Here is an 18,862-nt window from a genome sequence, read left to right on the forward strand (position 1 = left end):
CCGGTGACACAGGTGAATCCCAAAATGTTTATGCCCACATACAAGCGAGCATGGGCCCCACCAAAGTATGCCTGCGGACAAAAAAAAAGATTTGGGTAATTAATGAAAAGAACTGAAACCTTTCTGTCTTTTTGTTTAAAAAATGCACATGTATTCCGTGATAATGAAACAGAACCAAATCCACAATCAGTAAAAAAGGAAGAAGAAAACCCATTCTAAAAATAAAAAGTAAAGGCATGGATGTACCTTGTCTAGCGTGGCGCCAAACCCTTTTCTGTTACAGCAAAAGGGAAGAGCGTGAATCAAGCCGGCATCAGGAGTCATGTTGCAAACCATCTCCGTCAAAGTGTTCGCGTAAACTGATAAGAACAATAGGAACGAAAATCAGATACGACCGTATCGCTTTAAACTGAGAGTTTGTGTTTAGAAACCCAAGTTCTCTTCGGTGGTTATCATCTGTCCAGTTGTGAACAACTTCCCCTGTCAGTTGTGCTAGCATCTAACGTTATCTTTTTCTATTTACTTTGCAAAAATTTGTTTTGGAGGGACTTGGCCATACACACGGCATGAAGCACAAAGCCCGAACAAATCTTGCAAGCCGACCAAAAAGGCCAGAGTTTATCCTAACTTCACAGAGGGGGGCCGTTCAAGGTTGTTTTGATAAACTTCAAAGTAAATTCTCTGAACTTACCCATTTTTATTCCACTATCACTTATCATGATGAGATCGTAACGCGACGCACAGTATCCTGGCATCAGGTTGTTCAATTTTGGATTATTTCCAACTTTACAACCACCTGTATTCACAGGAAAATTTCGAGATCAATGATTGCTTGCCCAACATTTACATCAAAGACATGATGACTCTGAATAAACGGAAAAATTGAATTAACTGATCAGATTGACTAAACAAGTGTATTTCAAAATCCTCTAATTCACGAAGTAAAATCTTTTCGTTTAAAGTGTTTCATCAAACAACTGCACTGGCTTTCATGTCACTCACCAACGAAAAGTTTGGCATCAACGTGTGGATATCTTTCCATTAGCGATTCAACTACTTTGCGTGCGGGGTCGTTTTCCTCTTGTACACAAAAAAGAAGCTCAAACTGTAAGGAAAGGCCAAAGAAACAGAAGATACTTGAGAACAAGGAGGCTTAATGGAAAGGAAAGTAGACAGTCTTATTTTTACTCCACTTATAATTATACAAACACCTTCTTGTAATGGGCAATAGCACAGCACTGGATAAGGCCAGCTACCATGGCTAAAATAGGTTGAAAATCAATAACATAATTGCATCTTCAGCCATTTCAAAAACTAGAACGCTTCATCGGAGGATTCGACGTCCAGGAAAACAACAGAGATAAAAATAATAAAAATGCTGTGAAAAATCTGTGCCCCAAAACATTCAGAATCCTTCTCCGTGAGGGTGTTGGGCTTCACCCTGACATTATAGAATATTTATGCCAATAATATAAATGTACGTGTGTCTCGTGAAGAGTGCTTGCTAAGACTGATTTCAATACTCCTTTCTTCCCTATTATATATAGATCCTATGCCCCGTTACGCTACGAGGTATGCGTTGCTCGAATTCCTAAGACAATAGTTTCCCGTTATTCTCCTAAGCCCGGGAAACAGATATTAGTTAGTTGCTGATGGGTCCAGATGCGCGTTACTGTACAACAACCGATGCTCTTGCCGGGTGGATACACGTATGCGTTACTGTACAACAACCGATGCTCTTGCCGGGTGGATACACGTATGTGCGTTACAACCGCATACTAGTGTCTTGCTGGGTGCGGTTCTGTGTTACGACAGTCATCAATCTTCTCATGGCCTGCAGACGCGTGTTACAAACGATGCACCGATCGTCTTGATGGGTGCAGCGGTACCGACCGTACACAAAGCATGACTGTTATACAAATAGCAACTTGACTCTGCTGTGAATAATACGTCACACTTCGCATCAAGTCATAAAATCACACGAGGCTGACGGCGATATACACATGAATACTGAATTCAATGCAATGAAAATTGACTTGAGGTATCTGCGGGCATCAGTGGCCGCCAACCCCCGAATCTTTCAGAACTTGCCAAAGGCCTGTTTGTACATGTGGGTCTTCACTGGCTGCTCATTAGTCGGGACATTCCCCTCCACCAGGGGTGCTAGTTTTTTTTTAGAATATAATGGAAGGAAGACGATTTAAAGGGGCTGTATGAAAAAGCCCAAAATTTAGTCTCCCTTAAGAAAGGCCATCCATGGTTACTCAATCAAGTTCTTAAATTTCTCCTTCGGAAAAAATTCTGGCCCCTGAAAATTTGATTTTGGATCCGCCCTCTCGCAGTTTATCTGTTTATCATCTTAACATGCAGAAGAGAAAAATGTTACATAATAAGTGCGTTACGTATAAGTGGTTGAAAGACGTAATGATTAGCAAACGAACTGAAATTGACTAACAGTGACGTATGTCACGTAAAAAGGTCATTGCTTGTGAATCAAGTCCAAGAAGAAGGACCGAAGTCATATAATTTTTTCCTTGCAATAAATTCAAGAGTCACGTTAAGACGCTCGTATTCAAAATCTCTTTAAACGGCAAACGTGATTTGTTATCAAACAGCCAAACGAACCGTCAATATACTTACTCTGGGATAATCTAATTTGAAGAAGGTCTCCAAGTTGTCTTCTAAGTTTGAATCCACGCCGACTAGTGGTTTGAGAATCGATACGCCAGGTAAGTCTTCCCGAATCACGTGGGTCGGATTTCTGTGCATACAAAGCTTTCTATATGCAAACAGGAATAAAAACGAGCTCTGTCAAAGCAAGATTCAGTATCGAAAAAAAATTAAAACGCTCTGTAGTCTTTACGTTTAAACTCAGAATTCAAAAAAAAAAATTGCAGACATATCGAAATCAATCGGACACATCGATCGTTGAAATGGTGTTAAACTATAGCACGAAACAGGCGAATCTTTTCAGGTTTGTGAAAACTGAACGCGTGGCAAATAGTAAGCGCAATATCCCCAGCTCTATCGGGCTTGAATTACAGAACAAAATGGGCACCAGAAGTTTTGTTTCGCTGTATAAAGAAATAGAATTCAGAACAGGCCAAGTGTTAGTCACGTTAACTGCTTGGTGCACCGATCTCCTCTGAGTTTGGATGTTCTTACATGAACTAAATCAGCTCTAGCAACAGTTTGATACAGTCGTACTGGCTATTGGCCTACTAACAATCTACAAATAATTTGCGGAAATCCTCTAAATTTAACAAAAGTAAAACAAATTCTCAAATTATATTAATAGAAGTATAAGCCATAAAACACCCCCAACAAAAACATAAAAAAGAAAACCACGGCATCCAAAGGCAAGTTGCAGGACTCCACACCAATGCAGTTTTGTTCAACCATTTCCCTGAACATGACAGGCACACTAGTACTAGTAGTCGAGTAATTATTTCATTTCAACATAATGCCCCTTCACTGTACACAGTCACATCAGGTTTAAGGAGCCTATAGACATTACGTAATTAAACGGCCTCGGTCCGCTTGGGTAATGCATGGGTGGACAATATAACCTGTAACAGCGCGATGCCACACTCCGTATAGCGTAGTCGACAACCTGACAGTCATTCCATGCATGCCAGCATTATGACATACACTCAAACCTCATTAATAAGAGGTACTCCGGACTTGGCAAATTATTAGCTTGCTATAACAGGAACTTTGTATCAGGAATGAAAACAATGATTGAAAAAGGGTTGGGACCTAACATTTTCTTGTTACAAGGAAAATGGTGTTCTAACAGTCCTCTTATTAACGAGATTCGACTGTGTTTATACGCAACTGCTGTTCATGTTGATTATTACCATTGCAAGATTTGTCAAAGGACTCGCTCATGCTCAAACTTATTTGGGAAACCTCGCAATTTAAAGTCATGATTTTGGTTTCTTTAAGTTTTGACACTTCTAATTACAAACGCAAAATACTCAATGGACTCTTGCAGATTGAATAAATGTTTGGAGCAATATACATGTGTGTATACCTGTACGTATGCATTCGTATCACAGGCTCCCTTCAAATCTTTCATTCAAGTCATTTGAATGACACATCTCGCCAGAATAAATAAAAAATGTAATCTTTGCACCATTTCGAGGGGAAAATGTATTTGAAAATTGATCGTACGTCCTGGGGTAACCAAATGTACCGTTGGTTTTACGCTGGCAGTACAGAAAGCAGCTGAACACAGGGTTCATGGATGAGTAATGTCTACAGAAGTACATGTACAATTCCTGTTTGTTTGAATGAAAAGATCAGTGACAATTTCCTAACCATATACATACGATGGGCCCAGCAATTAATATAGCAGCCTAAATGTAGCTCAAATGAATATTATTGGTGTACTAAGGTAATCAGGTATTTGGGCCATATGTCTATGGCTAACAGACGAGGTGGGACAGTAAAACAGTGCGAAAATTGAAAATTTGACGCTTAATTAATTAATCGAGTCGAGGTTCAATGTCATGTAAGCCTGGACTTCAGCTAAAGCTAATAACATTTATTCTAGGAGACTCTTATCCAGTGGTCTGCAACTGCTCAATGTAACATGTTAATTCTTAGAAACAGAGAGGTGCCTCTAAAAGATTACTATGCACAAAATACATGTAGGCCTCCGTATTCCACACGCACTAGCCTTCCCGTAAACCAATGTAAACTAAATACATGTTTCATTTCGTACGTGTAGAATTAATTATTCCATGCTGAAACTCATTCCTGGGACTTACAAAAACAATGACTGTAAATCATTCTCAAGACTCGTCATAAACTTTATGTGACCGGTTGAAAATGATGTTTATTTGTATTTGCCAGCATTATGAATTTATGCACTGAGCATTGATCCATGGAACAAAGATGGAGTCGATGGTCGTAACGTTGACCATTTTTACTTCCACGGTCACATCGCAAGCAAGTAGCTCTATGGTTACACCATAACTGAAAACGGTGCGAGGGTTATGCTGCAGCATGCATTATTCTATTAACTATGGATACCCATCACAAAGGACTGCTGTTAGACCATTCAATTTCACTCGAATTTAGTCATCTGGATGTTGTGCTGGGAACAGAAGGCCAGGGCCGTTTGGGGTGTGTCTGTGCCATTGACGACGGAGTAGTTAATTTATGTGGCCGTTATAGCACAGCATACCATCATGATCGACCATGGGGAATATTTGTTACGTTAATTTTAATGTTAGGTGACTGGTTCTGTACGCAGTCTATACTTACATGTAGAGAATTGCCATGAAGTGGAAAAGATAAAGGCACACAGCCTCCAGACACACGAAGAACCATGCAAGGCCGAAGACACAGCTATACAAATAGAAGACGTAATCCATGGTCGGACTCGAAGCTGGAAGGGTCCAGTGATTTCTTCAATTCACACCAACGTAATCTGTGAAAACGCCGTTAGGTCCAGGCCATGTCATTTAGGCCTACACAGCATCACACGATTCACACCCCATCAGCTGCGGTAGCCGTTTACAGTCCTCCATTTTTATACGGTGAATCTTCCTCTTTCAACTCCAGAAATAGTCTTACCAAATATCCAGACATTTCAAAGTAAAAAGGTGTAGCTGTTAACACAAGTTGAATCCCTTGTACTGCAATAAAATGGACATGTAGGGACCCTAGGCATCCAGCTCACAGCTCGCGTTAATAATCATGACCTGAGTAATTATTAGGCTGTATACATGTACAATGTGCATGTATACACGGGAAAGACACACGACCACGGTGCAAGGTCCACACCATGTCCACACGAACTGTTTGATCATGGATCCACGGAGCATGTTCAAACACAGAGAGCAAAACAAGAAGGTCACTTGGAGTACGGCAAAGTGATATTCGTCTCAGTGCTGAGTGACCTCTTTATGATGATACCAAAGCTTGCCCAGTTGGCCGACTATAAAATGGCGAAAATGTGTTGAAGTTTCAAGCAAAACGCACGTGACTGTGACTCGAGCTACATGTACTGTACACACAACTGAAAACTAAGTGCTACCTGCACATATCGATCGGCGTAAGTGCGAGTCTATTCGAGTGTTGTGGAGACCGCGTGAATTTTGCGTCGTGGATGCGTTCAGCCATCCGTGAATTGTGTAATATGCATACAACGAAACCGCACACAGTCTGTGCACCTACAGAGAGCGGCATGGCAGTCCTTCTGACGTCATCCGTTCACTCGGCCAAGGACGACAGCGAAACTTAACAATGTGAACGAAAATGAGTCACTACGGGATTATCGATTCTTGTCTAAAATGACCTACTCTGAGAATGGAATCTTAACTCTATTTGAAAATGACACATGTGACGCAACATAATTATGCATCGTCAGGATTTTTCCAAGGCAGGCTTTTCTGTGTGGACCGGGGGGGGGTCACACGCATCAACAGAAAACTAGCCAATAATTGTGGTGGAAGGGTTTCATTCCAGGGTGTTTTCAAGCAGAGTCGGTGATTTTAACCAGTCTTCCTCCTTTTTCGTTTCTTTCGCTTTCCTTTTTTTTCCTTTTCCTTTTTTTTCTCAGGGAAAGAACGGAAGTTTTATCACTAGTAATTGTCAAGTTATCCTCTTCCGTCCCAGAAAAACGAAAGCAAGCTCAAGCACGTGGAGCGTCACCACCAATCCTTCCGGTAATAAAGCATGAACTTTGTAGCTGCTGCGTGCAGAAATTCCCTGCTTTCTAGAGTTCTTTTGTATTGCTTTTGAAAAAAAAAAAGCAAAAGAAGTCTATAAAAATAAATTCAATGGCGCCGGGGTTCAGTATTAACAAAAAAGGCGCTCAGAACTTACAGGTAGGGGGATAAAGGTGTCGCTGAAAATAGGATCGGACTGGGCATGTTTGAAAAACTTCACTCTGGAAAAGAAGGGAAGTATAAAAGGGGAAAATTGCGCCGGGTAGGCCTTTACCTCCTGGAATCCGCTACTACGGTGTTTTCGTTATGAGCATCTGTCATTCAAGGGACAGAATTACATGTAAACCTTGTTGTGGGAATCACTCATGCGAAATGGCATGGGGCTTACAACATGTATACATAGGCTAAATTTGTAACTGTTGTCACAAGAGATGAAGTGCCAAGATACCAAAAGTGCAGTACACGTTGTGTACGTCGTTTGTACACTGGGATAATGTATTTAAACGGTATCCTTTCTATTGCCTGTGACAATACGTATATGTTTTTGTCTGAATGGAAGTTTAGTTGATTTAGAAAGGCGCATGCTTAGTCCTTTCTTGTCTTCAGTGATATCTCTCCAACTGAGTTTTCCTAGCGTAACGCAACAAGCCAAAACATAGTAAAGGTCCTGAAAAATCTTTTCTTTTCAGGCATACCACCGCGGCGATTTCACAATTTTTCTCAAAATTGAGTTTAAAAACAGTGTTCACAACGCTCTTTTTACAGGGGGGCCCGATTGCCGTTTTCAAATTAAATAGTATAGATTCTTGCTCTTGGTATCGAAAATACACATAATGATAGTTGTATCCAGCCGAGTATATATGTAGCTTTGTTCTCACTCGTGCCCTTGGTATCGATACTACCGATTAGCGGTTGCACTGTAATTCGATTACGTGCAAGTTACGGTGAGCAGGATTATGGATGGTCGGTGCACGGTAACGGCAATCTATACATAAATACTTTGAAGCTTGGACTGGAAGTATCTTAGAAAACTTTGTCGGGCTTGCAGGAACAAAAATTCAAAATTCTGGGTAAACATCAACGTGAGGAAGAGGGAAGTGCTTGAAAGACATTCTGAGCTGAAAAATTCAGTAAGAACAGTGACTCTTCAGTCCACTAGTATATCCTGGGATGTAGCGTAGAAACAGGATTCCCCTGTGTCCTAATTTAAAATATAAGTTCACAATATACAGGTACTCACAAATAAATTGTGTTGCCTAAAATAAAATATCACATTTCTGCGTAGCCCCGATATATGTTACAACACCTGCGATAATTGTTATCCCTCACCTCAGCAGATCTTTAAATCATGTCATCCACAACTTCTGTATGGCAGAGGACAAACAAGCAAGGATGAAGGCTCATAATAGACATAAGTACTGCAGGGTCTGTTGTGGACACACCAGAGCCATAGACCACCAAAGCAACAAAGAACACACCACTTTACAATTCACTTTCAAATATTTGTCATGTCACTAAAGCTAACACTGAAAAGGTTTGGTATAATAAGGGTGGATCCAGACTCTCAGCCTAGCTACCAACAATTTAGGGGTAGCCAACTTAGTTTCATATTTTCATAAGAAAAAATTTGCACATTCCCAAGGTGCATTGGATGCATTATATAAATCTGAGGATTCTAACTCAGTCTTGGTTGACCAAAATATAAAATTACATCTGATTTAAAAAAAAAGAGCTGTTGTCTGTTATTTTAAACACAATCTTATTACAGTGTACAAAAAAAATTGTCTCCTGATATGATAAATGCAGTTTTACAAGGCCTCTCAAGTACTGCAGAAATAAAATGATGACATGTTCCTATAGTGAAACCCTTATAGCTCCAATGCTGATATCCTTGATCAAGATCCTATTTATTGCTCTCACATCCAGTATCACAAGCTTAATAATTCCTAACATATTTTAAATTGTCAAACAACAAGAATCGTTACATTAAAAGTCAAAGTTTTATTTCAATTGACGTGGTCAACTCTTGTAGCTCAGTTGCCTATAGTTGGTATCAGGCATTTGGTATTCTGCACACTTGCATTGTCTAGCCTTGTTAATCACGTATGCAAACTTGTCACAGTGCCGATTTCAGTACCCTCAACACCTGTCTAGTTTGTTCACTCATCTGTGTCAATAACATCATAAGCTGTATACCATTGCAAAGAGGGCATTCTGCTCTTTCTAGAGATATATTCTCTTTCTCATATATAAAGTAGTTTTGCTACTACAGTAACTTCTATCTCGGTATACTTTTTATGTGGACACCCTGTATTGTGCACGTTCATCGAGTTGCTGGGATGATTGTTGCCAATCACAATGAGGTTTAGTCACTCCAGACGTTCCAAAGCGACCCTCAGACTTACAGTGATGAGGATATTTGAAATTTCATTTTTGTAGTCCTTGTTATGCTTATAGGCCTATGTCTTCTCATTTGTGGGCAATTTTGACCCCTGTAAACCCCTTGCAACCTCTCAAGCAAACTACCAGTATGTGAACGTTTTCACCATTGTAATACATCCGGTGTTTCGAGTTATCTGTAAATGCTTTTCCCAGCAAAGTAGTACTGTATGAAATAAGCAATGGAAATGTACAAGGTGGGTCATTTTTAGTTCCAGGCATCAGTTCCATTGTGCACATTTCCAGCATATATGGTTTCCTAAACGGCTGTGTGAGTCCTCTTTGTTCAGTTTCAAACGAATTAGGTGGAATAGGATGTACTGCAAAATCGCCCCCCCCCCAATTTAAGTAATATTTTTAAAGGCAATATATACTTCTACGGACAAAATGTCAACTTGAATGAATTCTAGATTTGGACTTCTCAGGAAAAATCGGTAATGTAGAGTTACATGTACATAAATTGACAGGAACGGAGTACATTCATGCACCTACAACGTCAGAATTTCTCTTCAAGGGCAGCCACCCGAATGTCGCAGGTTCAAACCCTGCCCCCAAATTACAATGCATCTAGTCTTGTAATTTACCGTTACATTTGAAAGACAGGGAATTGTGTAGTATGGCTGACACTTGGATAGGCATTAATCTTGGACACATACACCATTTCTGGATTGAAAATGTAACGAAACTTTATATCATTTTGTTTAATGCATTCAAATGTCCTAATCTGATTTGTTTTAGTGTATTACTGATTCGAGCAGGTTGGGGTAACATTATGAAATATGAGAAACAATCTCATCAACCCCAGCCATGGTAAATACAGGATTAGTAAAATGAGGAAGACTAAGTTTCTGGGTATTATATTTGTGTGCAGTGCCTGGGCATTGGTTGAAATACGTCTAAGATTGTTCTAATTTTGGCACATCATTCTGTCGTAATACATGTAGTGAACGTGGGTTTCAGGTTGCAGATCAAATATCCATGCCACCAAAGACCTCAGCAAAATACACCACTATCCAAAGTGTTACTCCGTATTAACGTCTTTGAGAAACCCATCATATTAAGTTTATAACATTTTCTTCTGTTTTCTGTTCACCAGTTTGGGGCTAGATGAAAATGACTCCTGAAGCTAACTGCCATTGTAAAAATGATCCATGCATTCCTACAAAATACATGCAGAACATTATTAGGACCCATGCATTTTCGTCCAAAATTCACAGAAATAGGCCCTGTTCACCTCTGATGACAACCCTCAAGTTCACGACCCAAGCAAATGTTCTCAAGTTGCCTGATCTTTGAAAATCGTCAAGTGCCTGTTATCCCCATAAAATAATAAGTAGACACCCCTCCCCCGATTAAACTTTAAATGCAGTTTCTGAAAATATCTTCCCCGGCCAGTACTACATTTGAAAGTGATGGCTGACCTGCCCTTAGACAGGCATGACCCGAGTGGATATGAATCACACAGTCATCCCAGTTCTCCATTTGCATTTTCGCCGCCCCCCGCACTGTTAAAATAAGCTAGCTATTACTGCGTTTGATGTCCAGGTGCTTGCCTCCCCCTTTATTAATCAGATATGGCAATCTTAAAAGTTGCGAAAAAATCTTTCCATGCGTAAGGAGTTTTAATGAAAACATGCCTGTTTCTCTGGTGGTTTGACCCATCGTCTGTTTGTGCACGCTGGCCAAGGGGAAAAATGAAATTACAGAAACTGATGTTGCTTTATATTTAAAACGAAACGTGTTATTATATTTGCATACAGCATCGGTGGTGTTTTAGGAAATTTAACAATCTCAGACAAGAAATGATAGGAGTGGTTTCAATTGTACAATAATACCAAAGTTGGAGGAAATGTCACAAATACATTGTGAAATCATTGGTTAAAATTGGTGCTCATCATAGTTAATCATAATGAATGATGCGACAGGAAGATAATTTAGCTCTTCCTAAAATCATTTTCAATTTTAAAACAAAACATGATAATTGCTAGTTTTAAATCGTCTGTGTTCCTTTAAAAATCAGCAAATGACACTGGTTTTCCCATGCCTAAGTGTCAGTGTTGAATCTAACACATTTAACAAGTTAACAAGAACGTTTTGATAAAATACACTGTGAGAAATGCTAAAAAAAACATGAAGACACAATTGCCAAAGTGCAACCTTTATACAAGCATTTACATTCTGTAACTGCAGTTAGAATAATGTAGAAAGTATAAACCAAGAAGAAAAAGTTTAACAAAATAATCACGAATTTTTACCAATTTTGTATGTTAAGCATGGAACAATGAGGACGTTTTAGGGGTGCATTCCACCAAATGGTTGTATATTTCTGCGCGCGAGCTCATTAATATTTTGTGATCCCACGGAGTTTTTACAATAAGACAGGCCATAATCAGGAGGCATCATAGAAATATTCCTATACATCTCGAATTTAGGACTAAAAGTCTCCAGTTTAGGGTATTTCTTTCACAAAAAGCCCGAATTGCGGACTTATTTTGGATAGAGGCGGACGGTTACATTCAGAAATGGGCGCCTAGTTTTATTGCTATTTTGGGGGTATCTTCGTTCAAAGGCGAATAAAAATTTTTTCGTGGCTAATCCCCATGAAATTGAAACAAAAAGTGATCTTCTGGAAATCTTGAATTTCCAGTGAAAAATTGGAGGCCAACCTCTTCACGAGAGTCAACAGGCGGCGCTGTTTCGGTCCGATTTTGCACTGTTTTCTATGGGCGCGTATTTGGTGTAGTGCATCCTTAGTGTTTTTAATAATAATGACGTTGGTAGTGATTTGAATATAAGCATGGTGGTAGCGATTCACTGAGGTAGTTTCCTCCTAGTTCTATATACCAAGATACCCAATTTGCTAATACTACAGATGAAACACAAACACCGATTGTGCATTGAGAAGATTAGTGATCAGTGATTACAGAAGACGATTCAAACATTTCAAAATAAATTTGAACCAACTCCAAACCATAGACATTCAAACATCTGTCAGGGACTTACGGGTCATAACTGAATATTTGTCATAAAAAGTAACGAATTCAAATTCTTAGATCTTTATGTTACATACTGAGCTGTGCTGCAAGTTGTGTATCAGTTGTGTTTAAACAATATTCCGGATTTTTGTGATTGTAACATGCAAAATTGGCATGGACCACCGTTCATCTCCAAGGTAGGCCTACTTGCACAGACTGTCCACAAGGAATAAAAAAGACTGCTTGTCCCTGTCACAGCAGATGGCACACTTTGCACTGGGTTAATATGGATTAGGAGGTGCACTGCTGATGGGCGGCCAAGAAGCATCAGCCTGAACTTGCTGTGGCTGACTTGTATTGCTTACACCTCCTATCTTCCTGAACAGAACCTGGAAATGTGCACGAGTAAAAATATTTCACTGACAATTATTGGCACTGTGGCATAGCTAGCTACAAAACCCTTTCTTTAATTTTCTGATTCTGTACTGTGCAGCATCAGAAGTTGTTAAGAAGAAAACAGAGAACGCAAGAAGATTATAAGAACTCCCCTTTGACACAAAACTCCCGCCTAGTAACTTTATGTCCACGGTATACAGGTAACGAAAGGTCAGTGTCAGTAAATAGGTTGTGTTTAGGAAACGGTGCAAAACATTTCAAATTTAGTAAAAAGAAAAGATACTTGTCACGTTAATTAAGGTCATGACAACGGTCCTGCAACAAGGATGTCTTCGCGCATATTTTCAGACCAGAGTAATATATACCCTCAAACATCAGATCCTTTGGGCCTGAACCTATTTCATAAACTCAAAGGAGCACAAAATGGGAAATTCAGTGAACAAAATAGGATACTATGTGTATGTACATGTATGCATCCGTAGGAGTATGGCTGAGATACCTGTTCGGTTTGGTCTCTGGAGGGATATCACCATAGCTATCCTAACTGCAACAAGTAATGATAGTCTGTCACTGAAAGATTTGTACAAAAATCCTGGTCTAAACTGAATATTCCTTGTAGTGAATATTGTCACTGCTGATATTACATTCCCGTGGGTGTGTCTGCCTCCTCGAATGTAAAGGGAAGGCTGTCATCCTGCCCTACGGTTTCTTCTGTAGCAGGGCTGTCATCAATGATGACCACAGCAGCCACTGAGTCAGGTCCGGAGACTTCACTAGAAACAGAAATGCCAGGCTGGGGAATGTCTGCTTGGCTTGAGGGCGACGAAGAAGAAATCACCTAATACACACAACAATTGAATGCAAGTTTTCATTCTAAATTCATCTCTCTTCTCAACTTTTATGCTGTCATGATGGGAGTAGTAATGCAAGTCATTTTTAATCACTTCTTATTGCAAAAATAGCTGTGTTTAAAAGTATTTTGCCTTGGTTGTTTTAGTGCTGATGCAGTATTTATTTATTGTATTTATAACTTCCGTAAGCTACTTCTCTTTCTATATGGTTGTTCAGACTCAAGGTACTTGAGTCACGTGACTGAATACTCCCCAAATTGTATCAATTACTCTTAACGCTTGATTGCAGGTGTTAAGAGTGTACATTCCAACATACTGTTCAGACTTAATTAACAAAAAAAAAATAAAAGGGCAAAAAATAAGTTCAGGTTAATGTTGTAAATTTATACAATCTTCTGATTTCTTTGTTTTCAGGTAAATCCTTGTTTTCAACCCCTTCTCTTCGATTAATCTGTCTACAGAAAAACTCCTCCTCTGATATACAGTACCCTTGGAAGTTTGAGAGCTCTATTTTCATATTATCCTTCGGTCCTTGGCTAGACTTCCCGTTAAGAAAAAACAGTGGAATAATCTTGTTCTGCAGGTTGCTGTACGTAATGTCTCTCTCCAGTGTTCCAAATCTCACACCTCCACCCCTCTGTGACCGGACTTGGGCAAAGTCTTTGGTTTTGTCATTGTAGTGCAGCCATCCAACCTGAATGCGTACACTTTGCTTCTGTTGGGGCATCTTTCTTTTTGCGGGCACAGGCATATCTGCAATAGATTAAAATTAAATATCCTTCTATGACTGATCTTTCGGACCAGTAAAGGTCAGAAACCGCCTGTTCAGTACATATTCAAACAAGGTAAGGTAAGATTAATAAGGTATCTATAGTGAGACAAGATTACAAAACTTGTCACCACAGACATTTATGAGTTGAGTTTCTTGTATTTTCATGTCACACACAGGTGTCACAAGAATTACCTGCACAACATATAAATATACAATACATATAAATATATAACATGAGAAATGTTTCGCTGTGCATCGCTGGTAATTGTTAGTCTGGTTCCGAGTATGTAGACTACAAACACTAGTGGGCACATAGTCCTGTTCCCAGGCTCCATGAAAATTACACTGTCAATATTGCGTAGACGTGTATGTAGACTACACATGTACATGCTCCGTTTTTCTCGTCCCATATGTGGCTGCAATTGCATATAAACATTCAAATTATGTATGCAAGTAGACATGACGTACAATTTGCATTACATTAATCCAATGTCCCTTAATAATTAGGATAATTACCCACTGATCATCAGTGCCACTGCTGGAAGCCTTAGAATGATGAGGTATTACGGGAAATTCATTGTGTGAAGGTTTCCATGCAGTAAATTTGTAAATGTGTGACATGGCAGGACGTGGGTGTTGTGGTGATCACAAATAACTTCTACAAAATCTACAGAGCAGCAGCTATATATATATATATATCTCATAGACATACCTTCTGCTCTCTTTGATGTCTTCCATTATACTCCTTGTATGAAAACAGTTTCCATGGTATGTTAAACTAAAACCGAAATGCAGATTTCCTATTTCATAAACTATTTAGAGCACAAGCAAAAATATTAAGAAGACAGGCTACTCCAACCCTCATTTTTTGGCCACGGATTTGTTGGACAATTTTTCTAAATGATGTTCGTTTGGGTGGGCCTAGACCTGCATGGGATGATTGAATACTTTCCCCACAATTTATGAAACAGCAGAGACTATTTTGATAAATTCAGTTACTCAAGAAGCTGAGTGTATCAGAACTCTGCGTTCTTAGTCGTCTTTTCTCCCAAACTTGGGTTAATTCAAGTGTGCTTGAGAATTTCTGGCATTATACTGTACATTGCATCATGTCATACAAAAGTAAATAAATGCGCAGCATAGAGTATGGCAAGTGTCAACTGAAAACAGCTTAGGGTAAGTAACTGTGTTGTCTATATTCTTCTTATATGTCTATATTTAGTGATTTTTTGTCAGGTCAGGTAACAAACTAGAAGGGGGTCTCACCAGGCTTATCATTGCTACAGGCTTGTCTTACATGGTACGCTGAGGCTAGTCTCACAAACTCTTGCATCTGGAGAGTGTCTACTTACCATAATCACTGTCACTGCACGTTGTACTATCTGGTTGTGCATCCTTTTTACCTTCAGGTTTTATGTGCAAATTAGAACATATTCATTACATTATTGGTACAATTAAATATACTTCATATTGATATTAAGAATACACTAGAGAACATGTCTACACATTTCAGTGACACAAACTAGGCCCGTGATCTAATCAATCACGAATTATTTCGGAGAAATGAGTTCAGTGACATTAAGAATACAGCATGACATTGTTAACTGTCTCAGGTATTGGGTTTTTTTTAAACTGAATCTGATCGGATTCAGTCGGGGCCATGCCTTAATCATGTCCCTGTCTGAAACAAGCTCATGGTACTGGCCAATACATTAACATACATGCACCTCTTCTCCAAACACACTCAGATAGGCCTAAACAGAGATTATAACCCTAAACTAAAACATACCTGCACCCACTGTGGTCAAGGGCATTTTGGCAGGGGTGGCTTGCTCAGTTGTCTCTGAGGTGAAAGAAGATGTCGTAATTTATTATTTAATTTCACAAAACAGCATATCAGTGAGGCAAGAGAAAACCCCAGAGTAGACACATGTATATATAACCCGGCCCTTTTTCTTTCTTTGCTTTATCACGCTCCTCTACAGGGCACCCAGCCCCACTTCTGGTTCTGCAGTGTGTGAATAGGGTTAGGTACGACAGAGAGAATAATTCAAAACTAAGGCTGTGTATTTGTACACATAATGCAAAATAAAATGGCACTGAGCAAACTGTCAGTAAATGGCATTTTTTTTAAGTGAGTGCATCTTCTGTTCAACCACACGATAACTAAATTGATCCGCAAAAAACGTACCGATTCGAATCTTCGTTTTTGCATCTACTGCAAATGTTCCCAAATGTTGTTGAATTTCAACCCACTCATTCCACTCCAAGTCTTCATACTTGAAAATCAAGGACTGAGTACACGCCTGACGGCACATCACAGAATAGCTAGTAAGAAACCAATTACCGACAATGGGATTAAACAGCCAGACGCACCAAAAAAGTAACCTGCACAGTGGGATAAAGCGAACAGTGAAATCCATGATCATATTTCTTTTTACTATATGGCATGCAAGCTCACCGAGTCCACTACATATGTATTTTGAAAATGATACAAAAGAGAAAAAGAAAAGGCACTCTCAGTCTTAGCGTTTAGTAAATGATCCAGGGAACCAAGGTAGTTACCTTCTTGACATGTTCGCAAATGTCACTCCTTGCCCCTCTTGTTTTATTTCCCCAATACGAGTGTATGGTCCACTGATTCAGGAACCATTGAGTCTGTAGAGTTAGGCATGATTACTCTAAAAGAAAATAAAGAGAGAGAGAGAGAAACGTTTGTCCATTATAGAAAGTTCGGGCAGTAGGTGAATGTAGTACACACCTCAGCCACGAACAATGCTTTACTACCACAGCCACGTACCCCATGTCCCAACGCACGAAATTACTAACATTTCGTATCACATAGATCACTCTGTAGTCCCTTCAAAACAAAATATGGGAATCGCATCACACCCGTTTAACAGAAAAATTCTAAAAAGTGAGTAAATGAGATCGACCTACATACCAAGAACTCAAGAAACACGCAGGATGGTAAAACACCAGACCACGCTACTGGTGCTCAGACCGCAACGATGGACACTCGCTGGATGTCGTCATTGCGTGATAATTATCTCGGAAGGACGTAACTTTTACGATGTCGTCATCCCGTGATAAATTATCTCAGGATGTCGTCAGCCAACTTTCACGATGCTGTCATCACGTGATAAATTATCTCAGGATGTCGACATCCCTCCTGTATGATGTCTTCATCCCGAGAAAAAATGACTCAGGATCTCAGCGAGTCGGATGGTACTTCCAGAGCACCGTAGAAAATAGCTGGAGCGGAGTAGACATTTTTCGATGCGCACGAACTGTATTACCGCCGGGGACATACGTGAGAACAGTATGGACTGCACGTGGGCATGACAAACATTTCCCGTGATACCGGTACCGCTGCGTTAGTTTGTGGGCATGCGTACTGAATCCCACTACACCCAGAAGCCAGTTAAATGGCTCTTGACGCGGACAGGTGGACCCCAAAAGTAGTCGATCAACATCAAGCTCAGATATAGTTGTTTGCCCCCCTCATTTCCATATTGATTAGTACACTCAAAGTCCCTTTTGCTAACTTGCTCACAATAAAAATCCATTTTCTGCCAAGTTTTTTTAAATTTTACCCGTCTTTCTTACGTACCTCCAAAGTAGCAGAGTCAAAAGTTGGAAGTGAAGCCAACATTTCAGACGGGATTTTTTTAGTTTTGCCGAGTTTTCCCTGACATTTCTCTACTATTGTTATGAACAGGAGAAAGTATCATGCAAGAAGGAAACCGTATAAATGAGATCTGCATGAAAAACGAACCGCAATTTCAGACAAATGGCTCTTGGTCTTGAAAAGATGACGAAAATGGGTCCCAATGAAAAACGAAGTGAATTTCAAAAAAGGGTTTCTGCCTAGAAGTAATAAACTTTTTGTTCATAAAAGTTACTGGTCTTTTCAGTCTTGGCATCAAAGTTATTTGAAAGTAAACCCAGTAAAATTGTGAAAATGAGATATAAATTTATAAGTTAGGTAAAAAACTATAATTTTTTTATACATGTAATTATCCTTTGTCGTAACATTGACATTTTCCACTTCTTTGATTATTTTCTGGAGAGCTTTCTAACTAGAAGCTATTAAATATCACCATTCAAAAGATTCTTGGCAATTTATTCACACATAAGGTCTTCAAGGGAAATGCAGGTGCAAATCCCTCATATGGGTCACCAAGGCTACGCGTCGTCTGCTCGAATAATTTTTCAGGCAGACGACCATAAGTGACTATTGCGCATGCACGACTACACAACTAAATGCATGCACAGTCTATGGGCCATGGGGACTTACGTGCAACGCGTGCAAGCGGCACAGCGCTCTGGGCGCGGTAGTCTTGGGCCAAGGCGGCACTCGATAGCGGACTCGATCGTGCGCTGGCTGATCTCCACCAGGAATACACTTTTTTATTTTACGGCGTTATAAAACCCTAATTTAAGGCGTAACAACGTCTTTATTTATGGTGTAATAACGCCCTAATTTCAGGTGTAATAAACGCCCTTTTACGGCGTAATGGCGCCCTATAGCGGCGTTATAACGCCTCAATACGGCCGTTTCACAATAGTGCGCCACCAAGAGTTTGCCACGTATTGGCCAATCACAATGCGCGAAGGTCGTCGACCCAATGCGCGTTTGAAAAGGGTCGACAAATTTCGAACGTTGTGATTGGCCAAGGCGTTGCAAACTCTTGGAGGTGTCCTATTGTTAAACGGCCGTAGGGCGTTATTGCGCCGTAATAG

At 39.8% G+C, this 18,862-nt stretch overlaps 2 protein-coding genes across 5 annotated transcripts; both read right to left on the reverse strand.

Annotated features, from left to right (window-relative positions):
• Window positions 1-2: 2 nt before the first annotated feature.
• LOC147799904 (ceramide glucosyltransferase-like) lies at window positions 3-6,151 on the reverse strand (the record flags this gene model as incomplete). Its single annotated transcript, XM_087148543.1, has 6 exons — window positions 5,275-6,151; window positions 2,641-2,779; window positions 1,003-1,105; window positions 692-796; window positions 247-359; window positions 3-71 (listed from the first exon to the last, which is right to left on the reverse strand). Coding segments are annotated over exons 1-6 (639 nt in total), but the record flags the coding sequence as incomplete, so codon positions are not given.
• A 3,631-nt stretch (window positions 6,152-9,782) lies between these two features.
• Window positions 9,783-18,503, reverse strand: LOC147799905 (uncharacterized). Of its 4 annotated transcripts, none has more exons than XR_015424555.1 (6): window positions 16,682-18,503; window positions 16,308-16,444; window positions 15,906-15,959; window positions 15,469-15,519; window positions 13,138-14,097; window positions 9,783-12,486 (listed from the first exon to the last, which is right to left on the reverse strand). XR_015424555.1 is itself a non-coding variant. In XM_087133735.1 (6 exons), exons 1-6 carry the CDS (start codon window positions 16,690-16,692, stop codon window positions 13,328-13,330), a joined length of 522 nt encoding a protein of 173 aa, XP_086989861.1. In that variant the 5' UTR covers window positions 16,693-18,503; the 3' UTR covers window positions 9,783-13,327. The 4 variants fall into 4 exon arrangements, 3 of the variants coding, with proteins under 3 accessions (XP_086989861.1, XP_086989860.1, XP_086989862.1); XM_087133735.1 differs by having other exon boundaries at window positions 9,783-13,331; window positions 13,833-14,097; XM_087133734.1 differs by having other exon boundaries at window positions 9,783-14,097.
• Window positions 18,504-18,862: the final 359 nt, after the last annotated feature.

This window comes from Acanthaster planci, linkage group LG02, assembly GCF_054643075.1.
Source record: "Acanthaster planci isolate LZ-2023a linkage group LG02, COTS_SCS, whole genome shotgun sequence".
Classification (NCBI taxonomy): domain Eukaryota; kingdom Metazoa; phylum Echinodermata; class Asteroidea; order Valvatida; family Acanthasteridae; genus Acanthaster; species Acanthaster planci.

Bases quoted from the DNA above. Each gene is read 5' to 3' on its own strand.
- LOC147799905 (XM_087133734.1), bottom strand. The intron at 15,520-15,905 runs GTATGTTTTAGT...TAAAACCTGAAG, and splicing joins CTTGACCACAGTGGGTGCAG to GTAAAAAGGATGCACAACCA. The intron at 14,098-15,468 runs GTAAGTAGACAC...AATCTATTGCAG, and splicing joins GTGCAGTGACAGTGATTATG to ATATGCCTGTGCCCGCAAAA.